This window comes from Oryza sativa, chromosome 2, assembly GCF_034140825.1.
Source record: "Oryza sativa Japonica Group chromosome 2, ASM3414082v1".
Lineage (NCBI taxonomy): Eukaryota > Viridiplantae > Streptophyta > Magnoliopsida > Poales > Poaceae > Oryza > Oryza sativa.
In genome coordinates, this window is record NC_089036.1 from 10,733,111 (window position 1) to 10,754,678 (window position 21,568).

At 45.9% G+C, this 21,568-nt stretch overlaps 2 protein-coding genes across 2 annotated transcripts; both read right to left on the bottom strand.

The window, feature by feature from the left end:
* Positions 1-269: 269 nt before the first annotated feature.
* On the bottom strand, positions 270-1,078 carry LOC4329035 (uncharacterized). Its single transcript, XM_015768634.3, has one exon. It carries the CDS (start codon positions 923-925, stop codon positions 539-541), a length of 387 nt encoding a protein of 128 aa, XP_015624120.1. The 5' UTR covers positions 926-1,078; the 3' UTR covers positions 270-538.
* A 9,964-nt stretch (positions 1,079-11,042) lies between these two features.
* On the bottom strand, positions 11,043-12,763 carry LOC4329036 (salt stress root protein RS1). The gene is made up of 4 exons (XM_015768497.3): positions 12,502-12,763; positions 12,315-12,404; positions 11,835-11,922; positions 11,043-11,734 (listed from the first exon to the last, which is right to left on the bottom strand). The coding sequence occupies exons 1-4, from the start codon at positions 12,613-12,615 to the stop codon at positions 11,328-11,330; spliced, it is 699 nt and encodes a 232-aa protein (XP_015623983.1). The 5' UTR covers positions 12,616-12,763; the 3' UTR covers positions 11,043-11,327.
* Positions 12,764-21,568: the final 8,805 nt, after the last annotated feature.

The following is a 21,568-nucleotide window of genomic DNA, read 5'->3' on the forward strand; positions in this document are numbered from 1 at the left end:
AATCTTGGCATGAATCCAATGGTCCAAGATCTGTAAGATTTCTTCCCCAAATTTCATTCGAATGCCATATAGCAATCCCTTTTTTTTTCATCTGCCTTAGTGGCACAAACAAGAACATGGAGGATCTTTAATGGCATGAGACTATGAGAGTGAACTGTGAATTTTACAGAAGTTTTGATTTGTTACTCGCCTTTCAAGTTTGGCAGAGTAGATCACACAGGTTTAAAAAACCAAGGCTAATAAACCACGACACATTCAAGCAAAATCTCTGTCAGAAACCGTGCAAAACTGAACCTTTTATGTATTACGAAGTTGACATGCTCGGATAGCTTCGGTCTCCTTCAGACAAAGGAACAAAAAAAAATTACAGCAATTCTCTGCTTCAAAACATGATAAACCCAATCACCTCCCATGTTATTACTACTAATTATTGTTTAATTTTCCTTTCGCTCTATCTCGAATTCATTCTTCGATTCTAAAGAAAGAAATCGGTGAGAAACCAAACAAACAATACATGAGCCGAGCCGAGGTGAGCGATTCAGTGCCTCCCACGCTTCTTCGCGGGCTTGCAGTCGTCGTCGTCATCTTCGAAGCCGGACACCTCGTCGTCGTCGTCGGAGTCTTCGTCGAGGTCGTCGTCGAACTCCCCGTCGCTTCCCATGGCCTCAAACTCATCGTCCTCGTCCTCGTCCTCGCTCTCGCTCACCGCCTTCGCCTTCCGCCCCGCGGCGGCGTACCCTCTCCGCGCGTGCAGCGCCGCGGGGGTCGCGCCCGCGGGGTGGAGCAGGAAGCGCGCCACGGCGGCGGATGGCGGCGCCGCCGCTGCCAGGCGGGGAGCGGCGGGCCCAACGGCGAGATGCGCCGGTGGTGGGCGTGGGGCGGCCGCGGCGAGGCGGCGGAGGGCGAGGGAGGCGGCGCGCTGCATGGTTGGGGGTTGGCGGCGGCGGTGGCGGCGGTGGGGGTGAGTGGGAGGGTGGCGGCTAGGGTTTTGGAGCGGGATTTGCGCGAGGGCTGGGGATTTTTAATGGCGGGGAAGTGGGAGGGAGCGCGGGCGTGGCTGGAAGATTCCAGAGACCGCAAGCGGCTCCCGCGCTCTACTCTGATGATCTGATCTGGTCGCCGCCGCCACCGGCGTGCGTGTGCCTGCTTTTTCATTTTTCTTTTCCTATTCGGGCTTTGTTGGGCCGGTGAATGCTTGTTGGGCCATTGAAGATCAGGAACAGGTTAGATTGGGGGAATAAGTCCACATTGACTCCCTTCAAAGTGACCCGAATCTAATCCATGACCCTAAACGGCAAAACCGAATATCTCGACCCCCGAACTATTGGAACTGGTGCAATTTGACTCCCTTGGCGGTTTTGGAGGGCTGTTTCGCTGACGCGGTGCTGGCGTGGCGGTGTTGACCTAGTCTGTGAGGTTGACGTGGCGCTTAGATGGCACGGAAGTTGACAGCCACGCAGCGAGCTCGAGCGATGACTCGATGACGTCGTCGTTGCAATGCTGAATGGCGTAGCTTGATGGCGGCCCTCGCCCCTAACCATCTTGACAGGCTCGACATCAGCCATGTCATGAGCCTGCCGCATATGTCGAATCTTGTTGTTGCGATCGGCGAAAAGGCCAGAGTGCCGGATCTTATTGTCGCGGACAGCGGGAGGCAGCGGAGGGAGCAGGGAGCTCGTTCCCCCGGTGAGGACGTTGTGTCGGTGGAGGTGAGGACTAGGGGTGGAGGAGGTCGCCGGCGTGGATCCATAAAGGAGATCGGCTCCGGTCTCCCCCCAGCACCCTTAGGCCACGCCGGCTCCCAGATCTTGGCCCGCTGAAGCCGTCTACCGCCGTCCCCCCGCTCGATCTCGTCGGCGCTGTCGTCCTCTCCCGCCTCCTTGCCGGCCATCGAGCTGCCCGCTGCCGCTCCAGAACCCGCCGTTAGCTCCAACCCACCGGCGCTGCCGCTTCAACTCCCGGCGGCCGCCACCGCTCTAGCCCCCGCCCGCCGCCGCTCTAGCCCGTGCTCCCCGCGACCGGCCGAAGGGGAGAGAGAGACAAAGAAAGAGAGAAGGGAGGAAGAGGGGAGGAAGAAGAAAGAGATAGGATGACATGTGGGGCCCACATGTCATTGGGCCCCATAATTTTTTGTGTGTGAATGACAAACGGGTCCCACATATATGTTTTTAATTCAAATGCCACCTAAGCACCACGTCAACCCCACAGACTAGGTCAACACCGCCACGTCAGCGAAATCGCCCTCCAAAACCACCAAGGGAGTCAAATTGCAGCGGTTTCTATATTTCGGGGGTCGAGATATCCGGTTTTACGGTTTAGGGTCATCGATCAGATTCGGGTCACTTTTAAGGGAGTCAAAGTGGACTTATTCCTAGATTGGATCGTGAGGCAGCACGACAACAAACGGGTGATTTTAGCATGGAAAAAGTACACCAAAGGTCCCTCAACTTTTTATCGAGTTACAAAATCGTCCCCCAACCGCAAAACCAGATTTAGGACATCCCTCAACTTACAAATCCGTTAACTTTAGGTCCTCCGGTGGTTTTGACCATAATTTTGTCTGACGTGGCAGCTGAGTCAGCGTGAGACCAACGTGATCCCCACATGTCAGGGTGTCCACATCGTCACCCTATTTCTTTCCCCTCTTCTCTCTTACTCTTCTCGTCTAGGACTCTGGGTAGGGCGACTGACGGATGGGGAGGAGACCGGCGGGGTGGGGCGGGGCGAGGCGGGAGAGGTGGTCCGGCCACAATTGCTATCTCGCGCCAGTTGCTTATGTCGCGCGCACGTGGCAAGCCAACTGCACATGCATGCATGCACCACGGTCTCCAGTCGTGCAGATGCATTACACACATGCATGCATGCATCTATACGATCTTTCTTTTTTTTTATGCTTTCATCTTAATTAATTTAGGATGTAGTGAAAGTTATCAAAATTTCTATTATAAGATAATTTTAATAAAAATATTTTTTATAATGCAAATTTAAAAACTCGACATGAAAGTTTTTAAATCGGAGTTGAAAGTTTTCAAATCTCGAGTTGAAAGTTTTCAAATCCAACTTGAAAGTTTTCAAATCTCGAGTTGAAAGTTTTCAAATCTGAGTCGAAAGTTGTCAAATCTCGAGTTGAAAGTTTTTAAATCTGAATTGAAAGTTTTCAAAATTTATCTTGCAAATTTAAATTTCGACTTGAAATTTTTCAAAGTTTAAGTTGAAAGATTTCAAAATTTGACTTTAAAGTTTAAATCTTAAGTTGAAATTTTCAAATCTAACCTGAAAGTTCTCAATCTATTAGAAAAAAGAAAAAGTTTTTAGGTACTAATTATGATTAGCACTAATCACTAATCACGTCATCATTAGTGCTAATCACATCTTTGTGACGGGGGCAGCGTACGCACGAGTTCCGTTCGCGGCGCGTATGCGCGCGTTAGGACTCCCTTGGTCCGGCAGCCGGCGACGACGGTGCTTGTGTTGGCAACTTTTTTTGACAAGCGGTGATCCTAGAGTCGCCAACCACCTCGATCTAGCAAAGAGCTAAACCTAGATGGGTTTTGATAACTAAACTAGCTAGCGGAGCCGATTTCTAGATAACTACCCGTCTCGTGGGCAAAACGGAAGGTTTTCAGGACAAACCTACAAAGAGATGTCGCACTCTCGCAGCGGCGGCGGACGGTTTACGGCGCAAACCGACAAAGATGGAAAAACTAAGAGAAAACTAAAAGCAATATGAAAAACGATTCGATTGATTGATTGTAGATTGGTTTTTTACAATGAACCGGCCATGTCCCTTATATAGGGGTTGGTCTTGCCCTCTACAGGCCCTCCTCCACGTCCAACTCGGAGTAGAAACCAAAGGAAACCCGAAACATGCTTTCCCGAGCAAGAAAACCTCGAGACCCGATGAAACACAGTTAGACTCGGACCTGCCGGTCAGACCGGCCACACACCGCCGGTCTGACTGGCCCTCAACCGGTGGTCTGACCGCCCAACACACGGCGGTCAGACCGGCCCACTCGAAGGAAACCGGTAGACTTCCAAATTTTGGCAATCTTTCCTATTTTAATCCTAGGTGCCAAATTTGGGTGTAAACATCTTGGTCCCAGCAAGACGCCGTCGTCGTGCCTATCCATGCGTCCTGCCGCTCCAGCTCCCGGCGGCGGCGGCGCTTGCACGGCTCCGGCAGCGGCTACTCTGACAATGCGTAGTCTTCGGCCGGCCATGCCGCCGCCACGTTCGAGCCCGTCCCCACTGCAGCTTGGTGTGTTGGTGGTGGTTTGCCACCGGCGGGGACACCAGAAGCGCACGGTGGTGAAGAGGGCTGAGGCCAGGGGAGACTGGAGGCCACCGCTACTGCCGTGGCCCGTGCTGTCGCCGCCGCCGCCGTTGTCCTTCCTCCCGTGCCCTGCCTCCCGCAACTCCAGCTCCAGCTCCCGACGACGACGGCGCTTGGTCCTGGCGAGCCGCCGCCGTCGCGCTGTCCCTGCGTCTTGTCGCTCCAGCTCCCAGCGGTGGCGGCGCTTGCAAGTCTCCGGCAGCAGCTGCTCCGACCACGCCCGGTCCTCGGCCAGCCACGCAACCGCCACATTCGAGCCCGCCCTCACTGCAGCTTGATGTGCTGGTGGTAGTTTGCCACCGGTGGGGAGACCGGAGGCACACGGTGGCGAAGACGGGCTGAGGCTGGGGGAGACTGGAGGCCGCCATCACCGTCGTGTCCCGTTGTCACGCCCTGAAGTTTCCCCCTTTTTTCTTGCTTTAAAAATTGGTTAAATAAATCGTCCGAAAAAATTGTTTTAATTAACCTAGAGCTAAATCCCTAATTAATAAATGCATTCAATAATTGGAAAGGGCATTATGGGATTTTTTTTTCTTGGGTTCCACATGTCACAATTGATTAACAGGATTTTTAGTGGAATTTTCATAGCCCTATAAATAATTTTAACCAATTAAAATTCATTAACCGCGATATTTTAAATCCCAGGAATTCATTTCCCTTTTTCCTCTTTCTCCTTTTCCTTCTTTTTCTTTCTTGGGCCGTCGGCCCGGTCCATCTTGCCCGGCCACGCTCACCCTCCTTCTTTTTGGGCCGGCCCGTGCCCCTCCCTTCCTCCCTAGGGTTGCCGACAGGTGGGGCCCACCTGTCGGTCGTCCTAACCTCCAGCCGCCCGCGCCTAGGCCAGCAACCGCCGCCGCCTGCTCCAGCCGCCCACGTCGCCCGCTTCCTCCACCCCACTCCGCGCCTCCCCACGTCGCCGCCCACCTCCTACACCTCTCCCGTACGCGTGCAAGCTCGCATAGAGGCGCGATTCATTTTTGAATCCCCTCTCTCTCTCTTCCTCCCCACTCCCCCACATCGCCGGCGAAATAGGGAGGTTTCCCGGCCACGTCCGCCCCCTCCCGCACCTATAAATCGCTCCCCCGAGCCCCCTCAACCTTTTTCCGCTCTCGCCACGCTCGCCCGTGCACTCCGCCGCTCTCCCCACGCCACACCCGAGCTTCGCCGCCACCGCCCATCTCCGGCCGCGCGCCACCGCCGCTAGAGCCGCCGTCGCGCTCACCGAGTCCGCCCGCACCTTGGCCACCACTTGCTTGCCGCCGAACGACGCCGGAGCTCTGATTCCCTCGCCTCGCCGGTGAGCCCACCATTTTTGCCCCTTTTCGGCCGGCGATGTAAGCTACCGTGGTTGTCCTCTCTGCCCTAACTTCTCTCCTCCCCTCCTCTAGGTGTCGTCGCCGCCTGTCCGCCCCCTCTGCTCGTCGGGTCGTCGTCACCGCCTTCGCCTCCCGCTCCGGCCGCTGTGTCGCCGGTGAGGACTCCCCCCTCCTTTTCTTCCCCTTCCCGCGTGCACCGCCGCCTTTGGCTGCGCCGCCGCATCGGCCGTGCGCCGCCGCTCCCCATGGCCGGCCGGCCGGCTTTGTGCCGAGCCGAGCCGTGCCTAGCCGCCACCCACGCTTGTGTGCTTTGTTTGTCGCGTAGATTTCGGCCGTTTTGTCAATCCGCGGTTCCTCAAAGACGTTGTTGTGGTCTCATCAGTGCGAGAGCAAGGCAAGTCATGCATTACAATTGATCATATTGTACTCAATTTACAAATATCCCGCATTTCTATTAAATGTTGCATTCTTTTACAATGTCATGTGGAATGAGTCCTATTACTCAGCCATATATTGTTTACCTTATGCCATTGATAATTTGGGTGTCAAAATGACTAGATGTTGGTTTAGGAAATGCTTAGTCATGCTTAGCTCAAGTAGTACACAAATGGGAATCACATTATTACATAGACTTTGACTATTAGCATAGCTTTGTATTGGTGCCACCGCAATGGTGTTAGTTAATTAAAATACACTGAATGGTGGGCTGTGGGTGCATGGTTTTGCTAGTCGCACCCATGGCAATTAAGGACCGGTTTGCTGGAAACCCTGGGAGACTTACCGTGCTTACCACAAGCGGGAGTGGGTAACTGCTTGATCTGAAGTATAGCTCGACCCTTTCCTAGGCACCGGTGGTGAGGGTGGGCGTGATGGAGTTGGGTTGGACGGGGTATCCGGTTGTCCAGCTGCCGGATTCACCGCGGCGCACGAGGGGACTGCCCAACTCCGGATTCACCACTGCCTTTTGAGGGGTGGGGGTGAAACCTTAGCGTAGTGTGGATGGTTAGGGAGGGTTATGCGAAGGGTCTTTTCACGATTTCCCCCTTTGTAGTATCATGGTGATACTTCGGGGCATGGCGACGTGTCTTGTGGGTACAGTTGTACACCTCTGGCCAGAGTAAAACTATTCGAATAGCCGTGCCCGCGGTTATGGGCGATCAATCAGATTCACCGTGATTAGTCTCACCCCTAGTTTAGCTTAATGAACTGGTGTAGTTCAGATTGTTGGTTGGGCCTGTTGCAACGTGGTATAGTGTTGGACAGTGATTGGTTAATACTGATTAATTACTACAATTGTTTTTACTGCTTTCAACTACTGATTTTAAATGCCTGCTTTATGCAAATGAACCCTTAGCCTCCTTTGGTTATATCCTGCATCATACCTCCTCTTCCGGTATGACTTGCTGAGTACAGTGGGTAGTACTCAGTCTTGCTCTCTTTTCTCCCACACCAGAGCTGAAGATCTTCCTAGTTGGAGCTGTCTTGTTAGGGTTGGTTTCGTCGCTGCCGTCAAGGGTTGCCTGTGGAGTGGAGTCGCCCGTTGCAGAAGTCAAGCTTCCAAGTTTAGCTCGTTTTATCTTTTCCGCTGCATTTGTAATCTTTTATATTTTTGTAAGACGTGGATCTGTATGTCAACAATTATCGTTTGTATACCCTGGCTGGTCCTGGACAGGGATTTAATGCACATTCAGCTTAGAAATTCTTGTTTGTGAATTTCTGGGCATGACACCTGTGCTCCCCCCTTCTCCCACGTAGCCGGCGCCCTCCCCTTCTCCCGCCTCGCCCCGGCGACCTCCTCCCCGCCCGCCGGCCGGCTGCCAAGAGAGGAGAAAAGTGAAAAGTGAGAGAGGGAGAGAGAAAGAAAGAGGGGAAAGAGAGGGGCGCTGATGTGGACACCCTAACATGTGGGGCCCTTGTGGGTCCCACGCTGACTCAGCTGCCACGTCAGACAAAACCGGGGTCAAAACCACCGAAGGACCTAAAGTGAATGGTTTTGTAAGTTGAGGGATGTTCTATATCTGGTTTTGCGGTTGGGGGACGATTTTGTAACTCGATGACAAGTTGAGGTACCTTCGATGTACCTTTTCCTTTTAGCATGGAGAGGCACTTTTGTCCTGCCCAATTGTATTAGGAGGGAATAAGTCCACTTTGACTACCTCAAAATATAGGTCTAATTTGGTTCGTACCCCTGATCTGCAATGCTGGATATTTTGACCTCCCAATTATTAAAACAGGTGTAGTTTGACTCCCTTAATGGTTTTGAGAGTGGGTTTTCGCTGATGTGGCACGTTCATCAGGAAGGAGGAGGTGTGAACGAGGATGATAGTGGCAATGAGATGGGAGGCTGACGAAACCGTCGATGCACCATTGCCGACTGCTGTCACACTCCTCGTCACCATCGTGCCGCCGACGACTGCCATCACTGGCTCTCCCTGATAGCTCAGCGGTGTGGGGAAAGTGGAGGAGAGGAGAAAGAAAGGAGGCATGTGGGCCCCATTGATAACTTAGTAGGTTGGACCAAGTCAACGTGCTACATGAGCGAAACCGCCCTCAAGAGCAGCCGAGAGAAGCAAATTACACCAATTTTAATAGTTTGGTGGTAAAGATAACCGATATATGAATTAGAATGTTGGACCTCTATTCAAGGGAGTCAAAGTGGACTTATTCCTATTGGGAGTTAATGAAATATAAAAGTTACTAGGGCTGGTTTACCCCTAAAAAGGGTAGAGGTATTCTTTAGACAGGGTTGACCAAATATTTATGTAGTGAACGTCCATTGATATTTATCAAAATAGTAAATGCCTCAATGGAAGGTTTTGGTTTAGGGCATGCTTAGTAGGGCTCCAACTCCTAAATTTAACTCTAAGAGTCGGATCTGAAGTGAAGCTGTGGAGCAGCCTAAAACAAATTCCACCTATTTAGTTTATTTTGTGAGAGCACTTTAACCCGCTCCGCTCCCTTTTTTGGTGGAACTGAAACCGTTTGATTGGGCTCCAGAACTGGAGTTGGAACTCTGCCAAACAAGCCCTTAACAAGTAGCATGTACCAGAAATGCCAACGGATTGTTATTGACGGTCGTTATAGACCAATTCCAACCGTCAATATATCCAAAAATAAAGGAGAACTAGCAATGCTTCATGCATATTTGTTTAAGAATAATCTATTTCCATTTATACTTGGCAAAATATTGTTTGCAGGAGAACTTCACATAATCGGAGGAAGAATAAAAGAAAATAACATCAAAGACACACCTCCGACCAATCAGTCGCAAGTACAAGTATTGAAGGGCCCATAGGTCAGGTGAAACCGCCATAAAATGGGTCATAACCGCCATAAGGACCCACCAGTCAGCCTCCTGGACAAAGGATAGGCCAGGAGGTGGGGCCCAGGGTTCGGTTGAACCAAGCCGAACCGCCATCAGGCCCTTTCTGACAATTCCATGATAGCTTCTCAAAGACGGTTGCGGGGCATTTCTGACAATTCCACAACTGTCATATGAACCCTATAAAAGGAGCTCACCTTCTCCACTCCAACACACACCAAGAAGAAGCAATCAAGAGCTCTCTCTAGTTTATTTACTTTGTTCTAGTGCTAGTGGAGTAGAATTAGAACAGTCTCTTAGTTTTTGAAGTCTTCCGGAGATTTCGGATAAGGCTTTAGTAGCTCTTCTCTCTCTTGTAAGACTTAATTCATTAATAAATTATTCTTCTTGTCATAGTTTCGGTCCTTTACTTCATTTATATAATTATTCGAGTACCGGCTTTAGCTTATACTTGTCTCGTAATAATTATGTAGCTAGCTTACTGGAGATATGCAATGGTATTGGTTTAATGTTCATTTATATATTGCTCTATGTGATCTGCAAAGATGTAGAGTAGTATTTAATAATGTAAGCGCAATGCTTAGATTATCAGATATCATTAAATAGGGTTATATGCCACGGGTCTATATACAGGTAGGCCGCTGATGGTGACAGCTCAGTACGAGTATTCCTCCACATGCGTATATAATATAAGAGAATTTCCTGGTGTGGGTACTCCTCCGTATTCATTACCGGTTGGATGGCCACGACGGGTTATCGTAAGGAACTCGACAATTAGGGGTGGTTTCTCGATATACCAGGAGGGCATAGTTAGGGATATTGGCTGCATAATTGTAAAATAGCAAGTGTAGACTAAAATGACTATACTAGAGTTCAGAAATTATTTTTTTCTTATTTTTTCTCCACTTAGTTTAGATTATTATTTTAATAAAAGTATTCTGGTTAGTTTCTTTTGTGTGTCAACCTACCATATTCTTGAATCAATTAACCCATGAATTAGACTTTGATCTATATAAGTGATATAAATTATCAGCATAGTACTCTCTTATCATATCATCCCTTGTGATTAAATAAATACGATATATACCTTGGAATATTTCCGGTGAAATGTTACAGCGGTATATCCGTATGCCTGCAGATTATATCTGTAACCGTAAAGAATACCGAGTAATGTTTCAAGAGTCATTGCTGGGAATTACTATATTCCTAGTAATGACTTTAAGAAATATCAACACACGCCGGAGTGCTGCCATCGCCGCCACCGCCGCCGCCGCTGCTACTTCTCCACGGCGATGTGCGTCATCTACTGGTGACGGTGAGGATGACGACATGAGAGAGGAGGACAAAAATAGTGATGGGAGTGACATAGTTTCAATTTTAAAATTTTTCAGTGACATCCAACCAATAACGCGAACTATAATGATATTTTTTTCATATACCATATACCATATTCAGAGTACCGTGGATCAAATTAGAGTACTGTATACGATTGTAGCTGTCTGAACGGCTATGCATGCACTGAAGTGTGGCTTTCCAACGGTTGAATATCCCACCTGTCATCCCCCCCAACTTATACATATTCTTACACTGAAAATAGGCCATTTCCAAAGTTTGGTCGAGTCAGCAAGATCCATGGCATAGCTGGAGTAGGTATCCAAGGCTGCACGGTGGCACATGCACCATGCCCCGACAAAGTGGGCCCTCACTAAACTGGCACGCATACATGGCCCAGTCCAGCAGTAGACCACAGAAGATCCAACACGAAGCAGTCAGGCCCGGAAAACAACAACTCACGGAGCACATGACCACTGGGCCCCATCCATCCCCTTACATTGTTGCATGCCCAACGCTAAAGAAACAGATCAACACAGCACCGATTCATTGTGTCAATGCCTCAATGGTACATGTTAACAACTGCACACATACATGGACATATGTGCAAGAAAAGATTGTGCAAACCTTTTGAAATTTTCAGAATATTTATAGAGATATATCATGAAAGAAAGAACAATAACCAATCAATGAATTAATAATGCATATGCTTCCAAGATGAACAAAACTGGCGATAATATACAGATGCCATACATACATGTCCTCACACTGCATATAATTAATTTAAGTACAGACAAAAATTATAGGCTTACACGTCTAACCATAAAGAGGGGAAGAAATGGTAGAGAAAAATAATGAACAACAATAATGGAATATCTGCATCATCATGCATATGTGTAAGAGCAAAGAATGGTGGTGGTGACTGGTGACATGGCACAACGACGACATCGATCATCCCTCTCTAGCTAGGGCTTGAGGCGTCCATCAATAATGGCGGCGATGAACCCTAGCTAGCTATAGCTAGTTAGGCCTTTGGTGCCTCCTCCTCCTCGGCCTTCGCCGGCGCCGCCTCAGCGGCCGCCGGCGTCGCTGCGGCCTCGACTGGGGGCTCGGCCTCGGCGGCGGCAGGTGCGCTCTCACCGGCGGCTGCAGCTGGCTCGTCGGCGGGGGCGGCGGCCTCTTCTTCTTTCTTCTCCTCGGCTTCTTCCTTCTTCTCCTCGCCGGCGGCGTCGGTGGCGGCGGCGGCGGCGGCGGCTTCCTCCTTCTTCTCCTCTTCGGCGGCGGCGGCCGTAGCCTCCTTGGGCTTGATCTCCTCCTCGTCGGCGGGGAGCAACGTGGAGACCTTCTCGAAGGTGGCGAACACCGGGCCGGAGAGCAGCGCCGGGCCGACCTTGGCGATCCCCTCGCTCAGTTGCTTCGCTCCGGGGAACTCTGATCAATCCACCATGAAAATTTCACGTAGCTAATTAATGATCAGCGAAATTATATTAAAAAAGAATTTGATGAGATGTGTTTGTTGATTATATATTACCGATTTTGGCGAGATCGTCGACGAACTTGGTGACGGCGGCGGAGTTCTTCTTGATCCCGGACACCTTGGCCCTGTCCTTGATCAGAACCTGCCAACCATGGACACATCAAATGTTTCAGTGACCTATACTTAATTAGCTGTAAACTTGGCAGATAGTATGAGCTAAGCTAAGCTAGCTGGCTGGCAGTCTTTTACTGATCACTACTCATATGTGTAGGGTACATGCATATGCATGACGCATCACTGCTCATCACTGAGCCAGCGAGGGCGACTAGACGTACAGAACGCATGCAGCATGATGCAGCCAAGCATCGATACATCAGGATCATCACTTCATTAGTTGCATGATTAGATGGGCCTAAGTCTCAATTACCGCAAACTAATACGTGCAGTTGGCAGCACTGATCGAGTTAATTAACTACTGAATTAGTAGGACGGATGATACGGTTGGCGTGTGATTAGTTTCTGAATTATATTTACCTTGAGCGGCGCAGGAGCAGCCTCGTAGATCTCGACGACCTTGGGCTGGAGGTCAGCCTTCTTCTCCTCGAACTCGCCGTTGATCCCCTCCTGCACCACCACCACCACAATCATCAGCATCTCATCGCAATCAACCAGATCGATCGACCAGACGAATCAAACGACGGCGGCGGCGGCGGCGGCGTACCTTAGATTCATCAAACGACTTGATGAGTTCGGCGGCGGCAGCCTTCTTGGCGTTGCCGCCCTTGGCGAAGACGACCTTAATCTTCGGCAGAACCTTGGTCTTCCAGTAATCCATGGCCGGCTAGATCGATCGATCTACCACTGATCGGCGGCGGCGGCGGCGGTGGCGAGGCTAAGCAACGATGTGGTTGGAGGTAGAGGAGATGATGGAACGTGAAGTGGACGCTGCTGTGGCTGTGCGGCCTGTGGTTTTTGCAGAATTTGATGGGCGCCGCTGGGGTGGCTGCAGTTATAGAAATGGAGGGGGGGAGGGGCAGCAGAAGAGGTCAGGAATTGCGGGAATGCCACTGGCCGCTAATAATTGGGCGGAATTCCAGCCAGGGCCAGGGCCGGAGGCCAGCAGAGCTTCTGCAGGATGGTGAACCGCCCGATGATGATTAGAATGTGTGTTGGCCTACATGACCAATTTGCCCTCCGGTCTACGTACTGATTATGTGCAATGTTTATTAGACTCCCTTCTATCGTAAACGTGTCCAGATTCATATGATGCTAAGTTTAGTCTGGAATGGGTTTATAAGCTGGTATGACTACAAGATTTAAGATTGCAGAAACCGCAGGAGATGATCAAAATGTGAACAAAACCGATAATGGTACAAAGCACTAGTACTACGTACTTATGGTAGGTAATATATTTGGTTTTAACTGTTATCATTACAACTCTACATAATCAAACAATTAAGTCTATAACATTATTATAGTGCTTTTACTAATCTTTAGCACGGAGATCCAATCTCCGTTATGTGCTAATTGTAGATTTAATGATGAAAATATGGTACTAGCATAGTACTGATGTCACAAAAGTTATAGTACATGATGAATTTGCTTTCAATTGTTACCATTACGGGCTGTTCAGATTGTAGCTAAAATAAACATCACTAAATTTTAGTATTGGCAAGATGATAGGATTTCTTATGTATTATTAAATTTGGCAACAAACTAAATGTACAATTTTTTTTACACCTTTACTTAAAAAAATGATATAGTTAAAAATAGCATCAATCTGAACTGCCCCTACATCTCTAAATAATAATCAAATAACTATCACAATGCTTTTACTAATCTTCAGCACGGAGATCCCATCTCTGTTCTGCTAATCAGGCAAGTCACCAGTGGCAAATGGCGTAAATATCCCAGACCTACGGGGGCAGAGCGCGTGGCACAGTTGGCAGGCACAGCTGGCAATGCGCTGCCAGTTCAGTTGCCGGTCGGGTCTGGCCTCGCGCCCGCCTCGGTGTCCCAAGATTGATGCGTGATACGTGCTGCCCATCCCCACGCGCTGACAGGTGGGCCCCACAAACGAGCGCGGTCCCCACCTCACGGCCACCGATGCCGTGCGGCGCTGGAGCGTGGCGAGGGGGAGGAGGCAACGGTCGTGTTGGTGGACTGGCGGGGGAGGGGTGGGTGGGGCCCGGCGCTGGGACGGAGGAGACCGCCGACCACGTGGCCTCGCTGGCTACGCTGCCGCTTGCCACCGTGGCTGCCGTTGCTCCTCTCCCCCGAAATCTCGTTTCAATCCGCGGCTCCGTTTCCGGCGCCGCCTTGGTCAGATTCAGAGTGACCGGGTGACGCGTGCGTTCGATCGTTTTTTTAAGCATATATACTCCCTCCATATTTTTTTAAAAAAAAAATCGTTTAAAATAATATTTGAGTCAAATCTTAAGAATATAAATTATAAATAACTCTTAAGTTGTTGAGTTTGAAAATATAAAAATTATATGAATAGATTTGTCTTGAAAAATACTTTCATAAAAGTATACTTCCTTCGTCCTAAAATATAAACATTTTTAGCTAAAAATTGTTATATTTTGGGACGGAGGTAGTACATATATCACTTTTCAATAAATATTTTTATAGAAATAAAAAGTCAAAGTTGTGTTTTGTAGATCGAGTCGCTGTCCAAAACGACTTCAATTCCTTTATAAGTACGGAGGAAGTACATTTTTTCTCTTTAAAAAAACATGGTAATACTATCTTACTTTTATTAGCGCATCTGAAACAATGAATCAGTATATTTTAATATTAACGAAATCATCATGAACATCTCACTATTGGCATATGCTACTTTTTAAACTGATAAACGATATGCCTTATGAAAACCATATGCATAGAAGTTTTCTAAAAATTAAATAAATCTAATTTATGAGAGATCACTGAGCCAAATTCAGGGAACCGTAGTTCGATTTCAATCGAGCAGTCGCGTGTCTCAGCGCAGAGCTGTGCGTCCTCGATCGATCGGCTGCTGGCTGCCACCGTTCATGGTCATGTGAGTAACCTGACTCAACTTTCTGACAGTTTTTTCTTTTCTTAAGACTCTCTGACGGTAGGAATGGCCGATGGAATGATTGTTCTAGGTCTAATGTTAGTACCTGCCTTTTCCCTTGGGTCATGTAGAAGTAAAATCAGTTCTGTTAGCAGTAAAAAAAAATTGTTCATTTGCCTTGTGTTGTTCTTACTGCAAAGTCCTTGTTAGTCTGTCCACATTTGATAAAACAATTGATTTTTTTAAGTCAATATTGTTCGACATCGAACAACAAAATAAAAATATTTAAATTGATGGTGCACTGTATTAACCTTTTGGTCTTTAAAGAACCTAACAGTGCGCTAGCTTTCCTTCTTTTCTTTTCGATCGGATCAGTGTACAAAATTAGCTAGGCATACAAACGGGCTAACTCATAAACCTATTTATATGTTAAATAAATGGTAATCCGCAGGTTTCCACATTGTGACCTGGCGTATCGCATCAAGTGGATCGACCCTTAAAACCATTAATAGATCAAATTAGTAGGTAACCGTGAGTTAATCCGCAGGTTGCCTACTAATTTTATCTATAAGAGCAGATACAATAGCAGGCTATTAGCCAGCTGTAAACATATTTTAATGAGATAAAAGATGAGAGAGAAGAGCAGCGGGCTACAGATCTGTAGCCAGCTGCAGCACGGACTCCAAGACGCAATGTGTGTATAACAGGTGGGACCATATATTAGTAGTATAGTAAGCAACTATTGTATGAATTGGCTATTAGATTGGCTATAAATGAATTGGAGCTAGTAGTGGGGTTTACTATTAAATTTGCTCTAAGTAGGTTTACGAGTTGACCACTTATATCCCTTACTTAGCAATAGGAAAAGAGCATATATATAAACACAACAAACATGATCGAGTTCGGTGGCATGCAATGCAAGGATGCAGCCTGGGTGCATATGCATATGGCTGGCGGTTACTAATAATTAGCAATGATGAGTTTGGTTACATTAATAATCCAGGATTAGGGCGTCATTAGCATCATCAATTGGCCCTTCCAGCCCCTGTTCTGCTACTATTAGGGCACCCACAATGGTTATCTATAGACTCTCTATAAGAGATCCATGTCAACATATTTTTCTACTTGGAAGAGATTAAATGAAGAGAGAGAGCAAAACTATCTACTAACTTGAAGATAGTCTATAGAGAAAAATGAGGCAATGGATTAGAGAGCTATAGATACCCATGTAGACATACCATTGAAGTGGTTTACTATTAATCTAGTCTATTGCTGAGATATACATGTTTTATAGATAGCGCCTTACTTTACCATTGCGGGTTGCTCTTAGCAGTAGTATTAACATGGGTGTTTCGCATGGGTTGATCAGTTCGGTTGGGCGGCTGTGGCTGGTTGGTGGCCAATGATTTTGGTCTCGTACAGACAACGGTTGGCATCTCCAACCTTTCGATTCCGTGTATATGTGCGTTGGATTATTGGATTCCGCGCCAGCTGTTCTTGACCGTGGATGCGTGATGAAATGGAAGTCGAGTACGTAGTGGAGTATACGTTGCATTTGGGGCTTTGGAAACCCTAGTTGGCTTGGCTCCATCGATCGATGGTTAGCTCGGCGGTTACTTGCCTGGGTGGGGGGATATTCTGTACTCCTACCATGCATGTTTCCATCTACAAAATTCGAAATGAACCTTCTTGCGCCTGTCTGACACGCTCACACGCAAAGGTTTTTGCCTGTTTCAAACGGAGAAGAAAATGGAAAGTGAGGCCCTATTTAGTTCGCGTGACAAAAAATTTTAGCGTGTTATATTGGATACGGATACATATTTAAAGTATTAAACGTAGTCTAATAATAAATAAATTACAGATTCCGCCTGTAAACTACGAGACGAATTTATTAAACCTAATTAATCTGTCATTAGCAGATGTTTATTGTAGCACCACAGTGTCAACATGACGTAATTAGGCTTAAAAGATTTGTCACGCAATTTACACGTAATCTGTGTAATTATTTTTTTGTCTATTACATAAATGTGTCCAAACATTTGATGTGACAGGGTGAAAAATTTTTGTTTGGGAACTAAACAGGGCCTGAGTTGCATACTAGATCCGGTTTAGTTTATGCTGTCATTTTTAATCACACTAAAATGTCAAATTTTGGTAATTTTGGTGGTTTTATTTTGTTCGAACCCTTATTAAAGTTTTGCAGAGTTTCTAAGGGCGAAACCCTCTTAAATTACTAAATTTTGGTACGATAGTATTGGGTTTTTCATATTTTGTTTGTTGCAATACCATTGGCTGTAAAAATGTTTTGCAGGTTGAAAATGATAGTAAATTGAAAACACCCTTACAGTACTTAAAAAATCATTTTCCATAGCATCGCCCTTTTAGTTTTACTAGCAGGTTTAATGAGCACACGGTTTTAAAAAATACTTGATGGGGATTTCGGTAACCAACCGCCAACCCAAAAATACTTGATGGGGATTTCGGTAACCAACCGCCAACCCAAATTAATTTTCGTTGGTTGTCAATTAAGAGATCTACTTGCAAAAATAGAGTTCTTTTTGCAAGCGGAGCTCTTAAGTGACAAGCAAGGACATAGATCCGGATTTGGCATACCCGCCTCCCCTCCCTCTCCCGCATCTAGCCAGCGACAGTGACAGTGGAGGGGATGGATCCGTCGGCAACGGCGGCGGTGGTGCTCGGAACTGCTAGATCCGTCGCCCCGGTGGTGAAGGAGAAGGGCAGGTGACGGTGGAGGAGGTGGATCCGGCGGCGGCTACCATGACGACAGCTAGGCCTTGAGAAGGTTCCGGCAGCACCTCCAATCCCCTCCCCTCTCCCAGATCAAGCAGAGGGACAGGTGGTGGCTCAGGGCCTGGGTGGTGGATCTGGAGGCTCAAGGTGGTGGGGTTGCCACAGGCGGTGGAGCTCGGTCGCTGGAGGCAGGCAGCAAATTCGGCGATGGCTTGGGGCATGGGTAGCGCATCCGATGGCGGAGCTTGAGCATGGGCAGCAGATTTGGGAAATTCATTTTGTACTCGAAAATCTTTTTTCCTTGATGGTCAGTGTCAATGGGGGATACCCGTAGACCGGATATAGAGGGTATTGGGGTACGCTGGTACAAGGATCTACGTAATACGACATCAAGCAGGCAAAAAACAAAGATTATACTGGTTCAGGCCCCTTGATAGGTAATAGCCCTAATCCAGTTGATATGGGATTATATGATGGAAACCACAGATTACAAAGGGAATAGTGGAACTCGACGATACCGACGAGATCGTAGTCGAGTTGATTCGACTAGATCACCCGGCGACTTGGCTCCTGTAAGCTCCGGCTTCGTAGGCTGTGGTGGATATGTTGGCGGTAAGATTCGATGCCTTAGGTCCTCCGGGGGGTCCCTTTTATACCGCAGGTCAACTGGTCTTCAAGTAAGACTCGGAGACATCGGACCCAATATGATACAATGACGACCCAGTTCTATCCGAGTAGGACTCCTTACATCTGTGAACTCCATAATGAATTTCCTTAACTTATGCCGAAAACGTCCGTATACGTGCAAGTATACCATATCGATATGTGACATATATCGAAGGGTAGAGGGTATACCTTACCCGTAACCCTGACAGTCAGCTTAACCTAACCGTTTGTGAAGATGGTTGATTTTCATTGGTCTTTAGTCATTGGTGGCAACGTCGGCCACTATAGAAAACGCAAATTGGCCGCCAGGAAAAAAAATCCATTCTGTACTAGTGTTCACCTTTTTACCAATATATCTTCCAAACCAATCACAATCCTCCACCATTTAATTTTTCTGTCTAGCTCTATTTCTCAACCGATCACAACATCCCTCCATACTTAATTTTACCTATTCTCTTAATAATCATATCTATCTCTAAAACTTATTATATTCTGGAACAGAGGTACATTATTTCCGGGGGCATACAGTACAACGACGCTGCTTACTCACGCGTTAGATTACTGTAGCAGACGTATTTTCCCTATTGCTACAGTGATCATTTTATGCTGTAATGCAGAGGATCTAGGACGTTGTTCAGTCGTTCTCATCACACTTGTTTTATAGGTCTATAAAAATGGTATAGATTAATTATATGTGTGTTTTTGAATGATTAACTATATATATGTAAATTATTATAGTATTAATGTTTCAGTTAGGATAATGAGGAAAACGTTTAAAAAGAGTTAACTGTCCCCAGGACAGAAAAAATGGAGCAAATGTAATCAAATTATGTTGTATTTTTTCTATTGCGTTTGGACGAAACCAAAAGCCCAGCTCATCATTAAAAAGATGAAAAGCCCCAGTTGTATCAGCTGGGCTGAAGCTTCCTGATTGCTGCTGTTTAGGCATGACTATATTTCCCCATCTTGGGCCAGATCAACTGGACTTAAGACCATTCAGGGCACTAACTTTTCAAACGCATTTTTTTTATAATTTTTTTTAGAGAAGGGTATTTTCTACCCGGCCTCCATATCCAACCGGATATATACGGCCATTGAGATAGGGAACTTAGCCCCGCAAACAACCCAATTTGAAATTCGCTCCATAGGAGATTTGAACTCAGGACCTTTGGGTACTACTCAGATCACTGTAACTTTTCAAACGCATAAGGAAGAATCTCTAAGAATTTTGTTTTTGTCAATTGCCATTGAACAGTAAGTTCTATGTTTTGCCATCATCTAACTAAGGTTTTATGAAAAATGCCAGTGTATAAGCCTTTTCTTTTCTTCTTTTGTCATCTACGTCAGTCTCTCGTTAATTAATCTTATGCAAATAGAGGGGTGAAACAGTCGGAATTGGTAGCATTTCTTTGGAAACAACGCTCGATCAATCGGTAATTGACCATGATTATCATTTAAACTACTCAGATGTAGAAAGAAGTTAGAAAGAATAAAATTTATATATAACGAAAAGGGTAATAACAGTGCCTTTTATACGGAAACGGTGCTTGGACTATCCGGAATTTCCATGACCATTTAATAGTCCATGTTACACCTAGAAAACATAAAGCACTTCTTGGACTGAGATACACTTGTTGGGGGTAAAATGGCCATTTTGCAACTGTGTTAATAGAGCGCTATTGACAGAAGACTAACTACAATGGCAAAATGAGGTAAGAAAATACTTTATGCTATGGTATTTTATAGAACCACATTTGCCGATAGCCAACCAATTGCTTATTAGTTGCAAAACATAGAATTATCAAAGAATTAAGATGTTGGCTTTTGCATGTCTTGGTGATCTGAATCTTAAACTGATGTATAGAATATCAACATGAAGGTGAAAAAAACAAAAAATTGACTTCAATCCTAACAGAGCTATGCTTTGTTAAAATTAGCCATGCTAAATTTTCTAAAATTTAGCATTGACAAGAAAATTAGTAAAGTCAATTTAGGCCACTAACCAAACTAACCCAGAAGTTTTTTCAACTCGATAGTAATCTTGGTCACTTGGTTCATTTGAAAAGAGTGAAGCGAAAGGATTTTCGGGCAATATCTTCCTCGCCTAGTACTGTTGTGGATAAGATCATGGAAGAGTTGTGGAGTTGACACGAAGCTATGTTGATCAGGATGGCGGTGTAAATTTTTTTTTTTAGTGTTCACTTCTAGCGTTGGGAGGGGGTTTACTGTGTTTTCTCGATTTTTTTCTTCAATAGCCTTGCTTGTTACTTTGTTACCTTTTATTCCTTGCATCTCAATAAAGTTTTGGCTGGCTTTTGCCGGTCCAGTGGAAAAAAAAATCAACCACAATGCTAACATTTTGGGACACTAAATAGCCTTCTTTGAAGGGTCTATTATGCGGTTGACCGCTCTGCCCACTCCCCCCCTCTCCCTTGTGGCCCACGTGTAAACTAGGAAAAATACCCACACATTTATTTGTATTTACATTGGCCCAAAAATATTATACATCAAAGCTCTATATAAAAAGTTTATACATACAAAATAGAAACATTAGGTATATAAACTTTATACTTAAAAAAATTGACAAAAAAACTTTATAATAAAATATTTGGTATATAAACTTTATTCGTTGATACTTTGAACATGTAAACTTTATGCATACAATTTTATACATATAAAATTTTATTTTAAATATGATATTATTATATGTTTGTTGGTCATCATAAAAGTAAATAAATAAATTATAATATCTACTATTATAAAAATTGAAGATGTTTTTACCGATACTTTGGTACGTCATCCATGTATAAGTCGGTTGTTAGTTCGTTCGCTTTTGGAAATACATATCCGTATTTGAGTCAGTTTTTAAGTTCGTTTGCTGTTAGAAATACATATACGTATTTGAATCGGTTTTTAAGTTCGTTCGCTTTTGGAAATACAGAAGGAGTCGTATAAGAAAACTCGCATGGTAACTTTAGACGAACGGACTCCTAATTGCAGCTCATTATTTTCTAAAAATATATATCCAAGTGAATTTCCATAAATTTCATCTTAACTAAACCATATAACAATAATAAGATTAAAATGGATTTTACCCGTTGCAATACACGGGCTTTTTTCTGGTAATTCAAAAGTAAAAAACAAATCAAATAGGGTCGGCCTTACTAGTTTCAAAGGTCCAACCTATAAAAATCACACAAAATAGGACAGCGTGGGGAAAGTTTGAAGAAAAAAATGGAGACCTTGCGGAAACTCGAAAAAGAAATTAGGATAAGGTGGTGTTTGGATCCAGGGACTTAACTTTAGTCTCTGTATTTAGACACTAATTTAG

What these genes read in the sequence shown, in the direction of transcription:
- LOC4329035 (XM_015768634.3), bottom strand. Translation starts at nt 925, where the DNA reads ATGCAGCGCGCCGCCTCCCTCGCCCTCCGCCGCCTCGCCGCGGCCGCC.
- LOC4329036 (XM_015768497.3), bottom strand. Translation starts at nt 12,615, where the DNA reads ATGGATTACTGGAAGACCAAGGTTCTGCCGAAGATTAAGGTCGTCTTC. An exon ending in AGTCGTTTGATGAATCTAAG is followed by an intron (nt 12,405 to 12,501) that starts GTACGCCGCCGC and finishes GTGGTGGTGCAG; the next exon opens with GAGGGGATCAACGGCGAGTT. An exon ending in CTGCTCCTGCGCCGCTCAAG is followed by an intron (nt 11,923 to 12,314) that starts GTAAATATAATT and finishes CATGGTTGGCAG; the next exon opens with GTTCTGATCAAGGACAGGGC.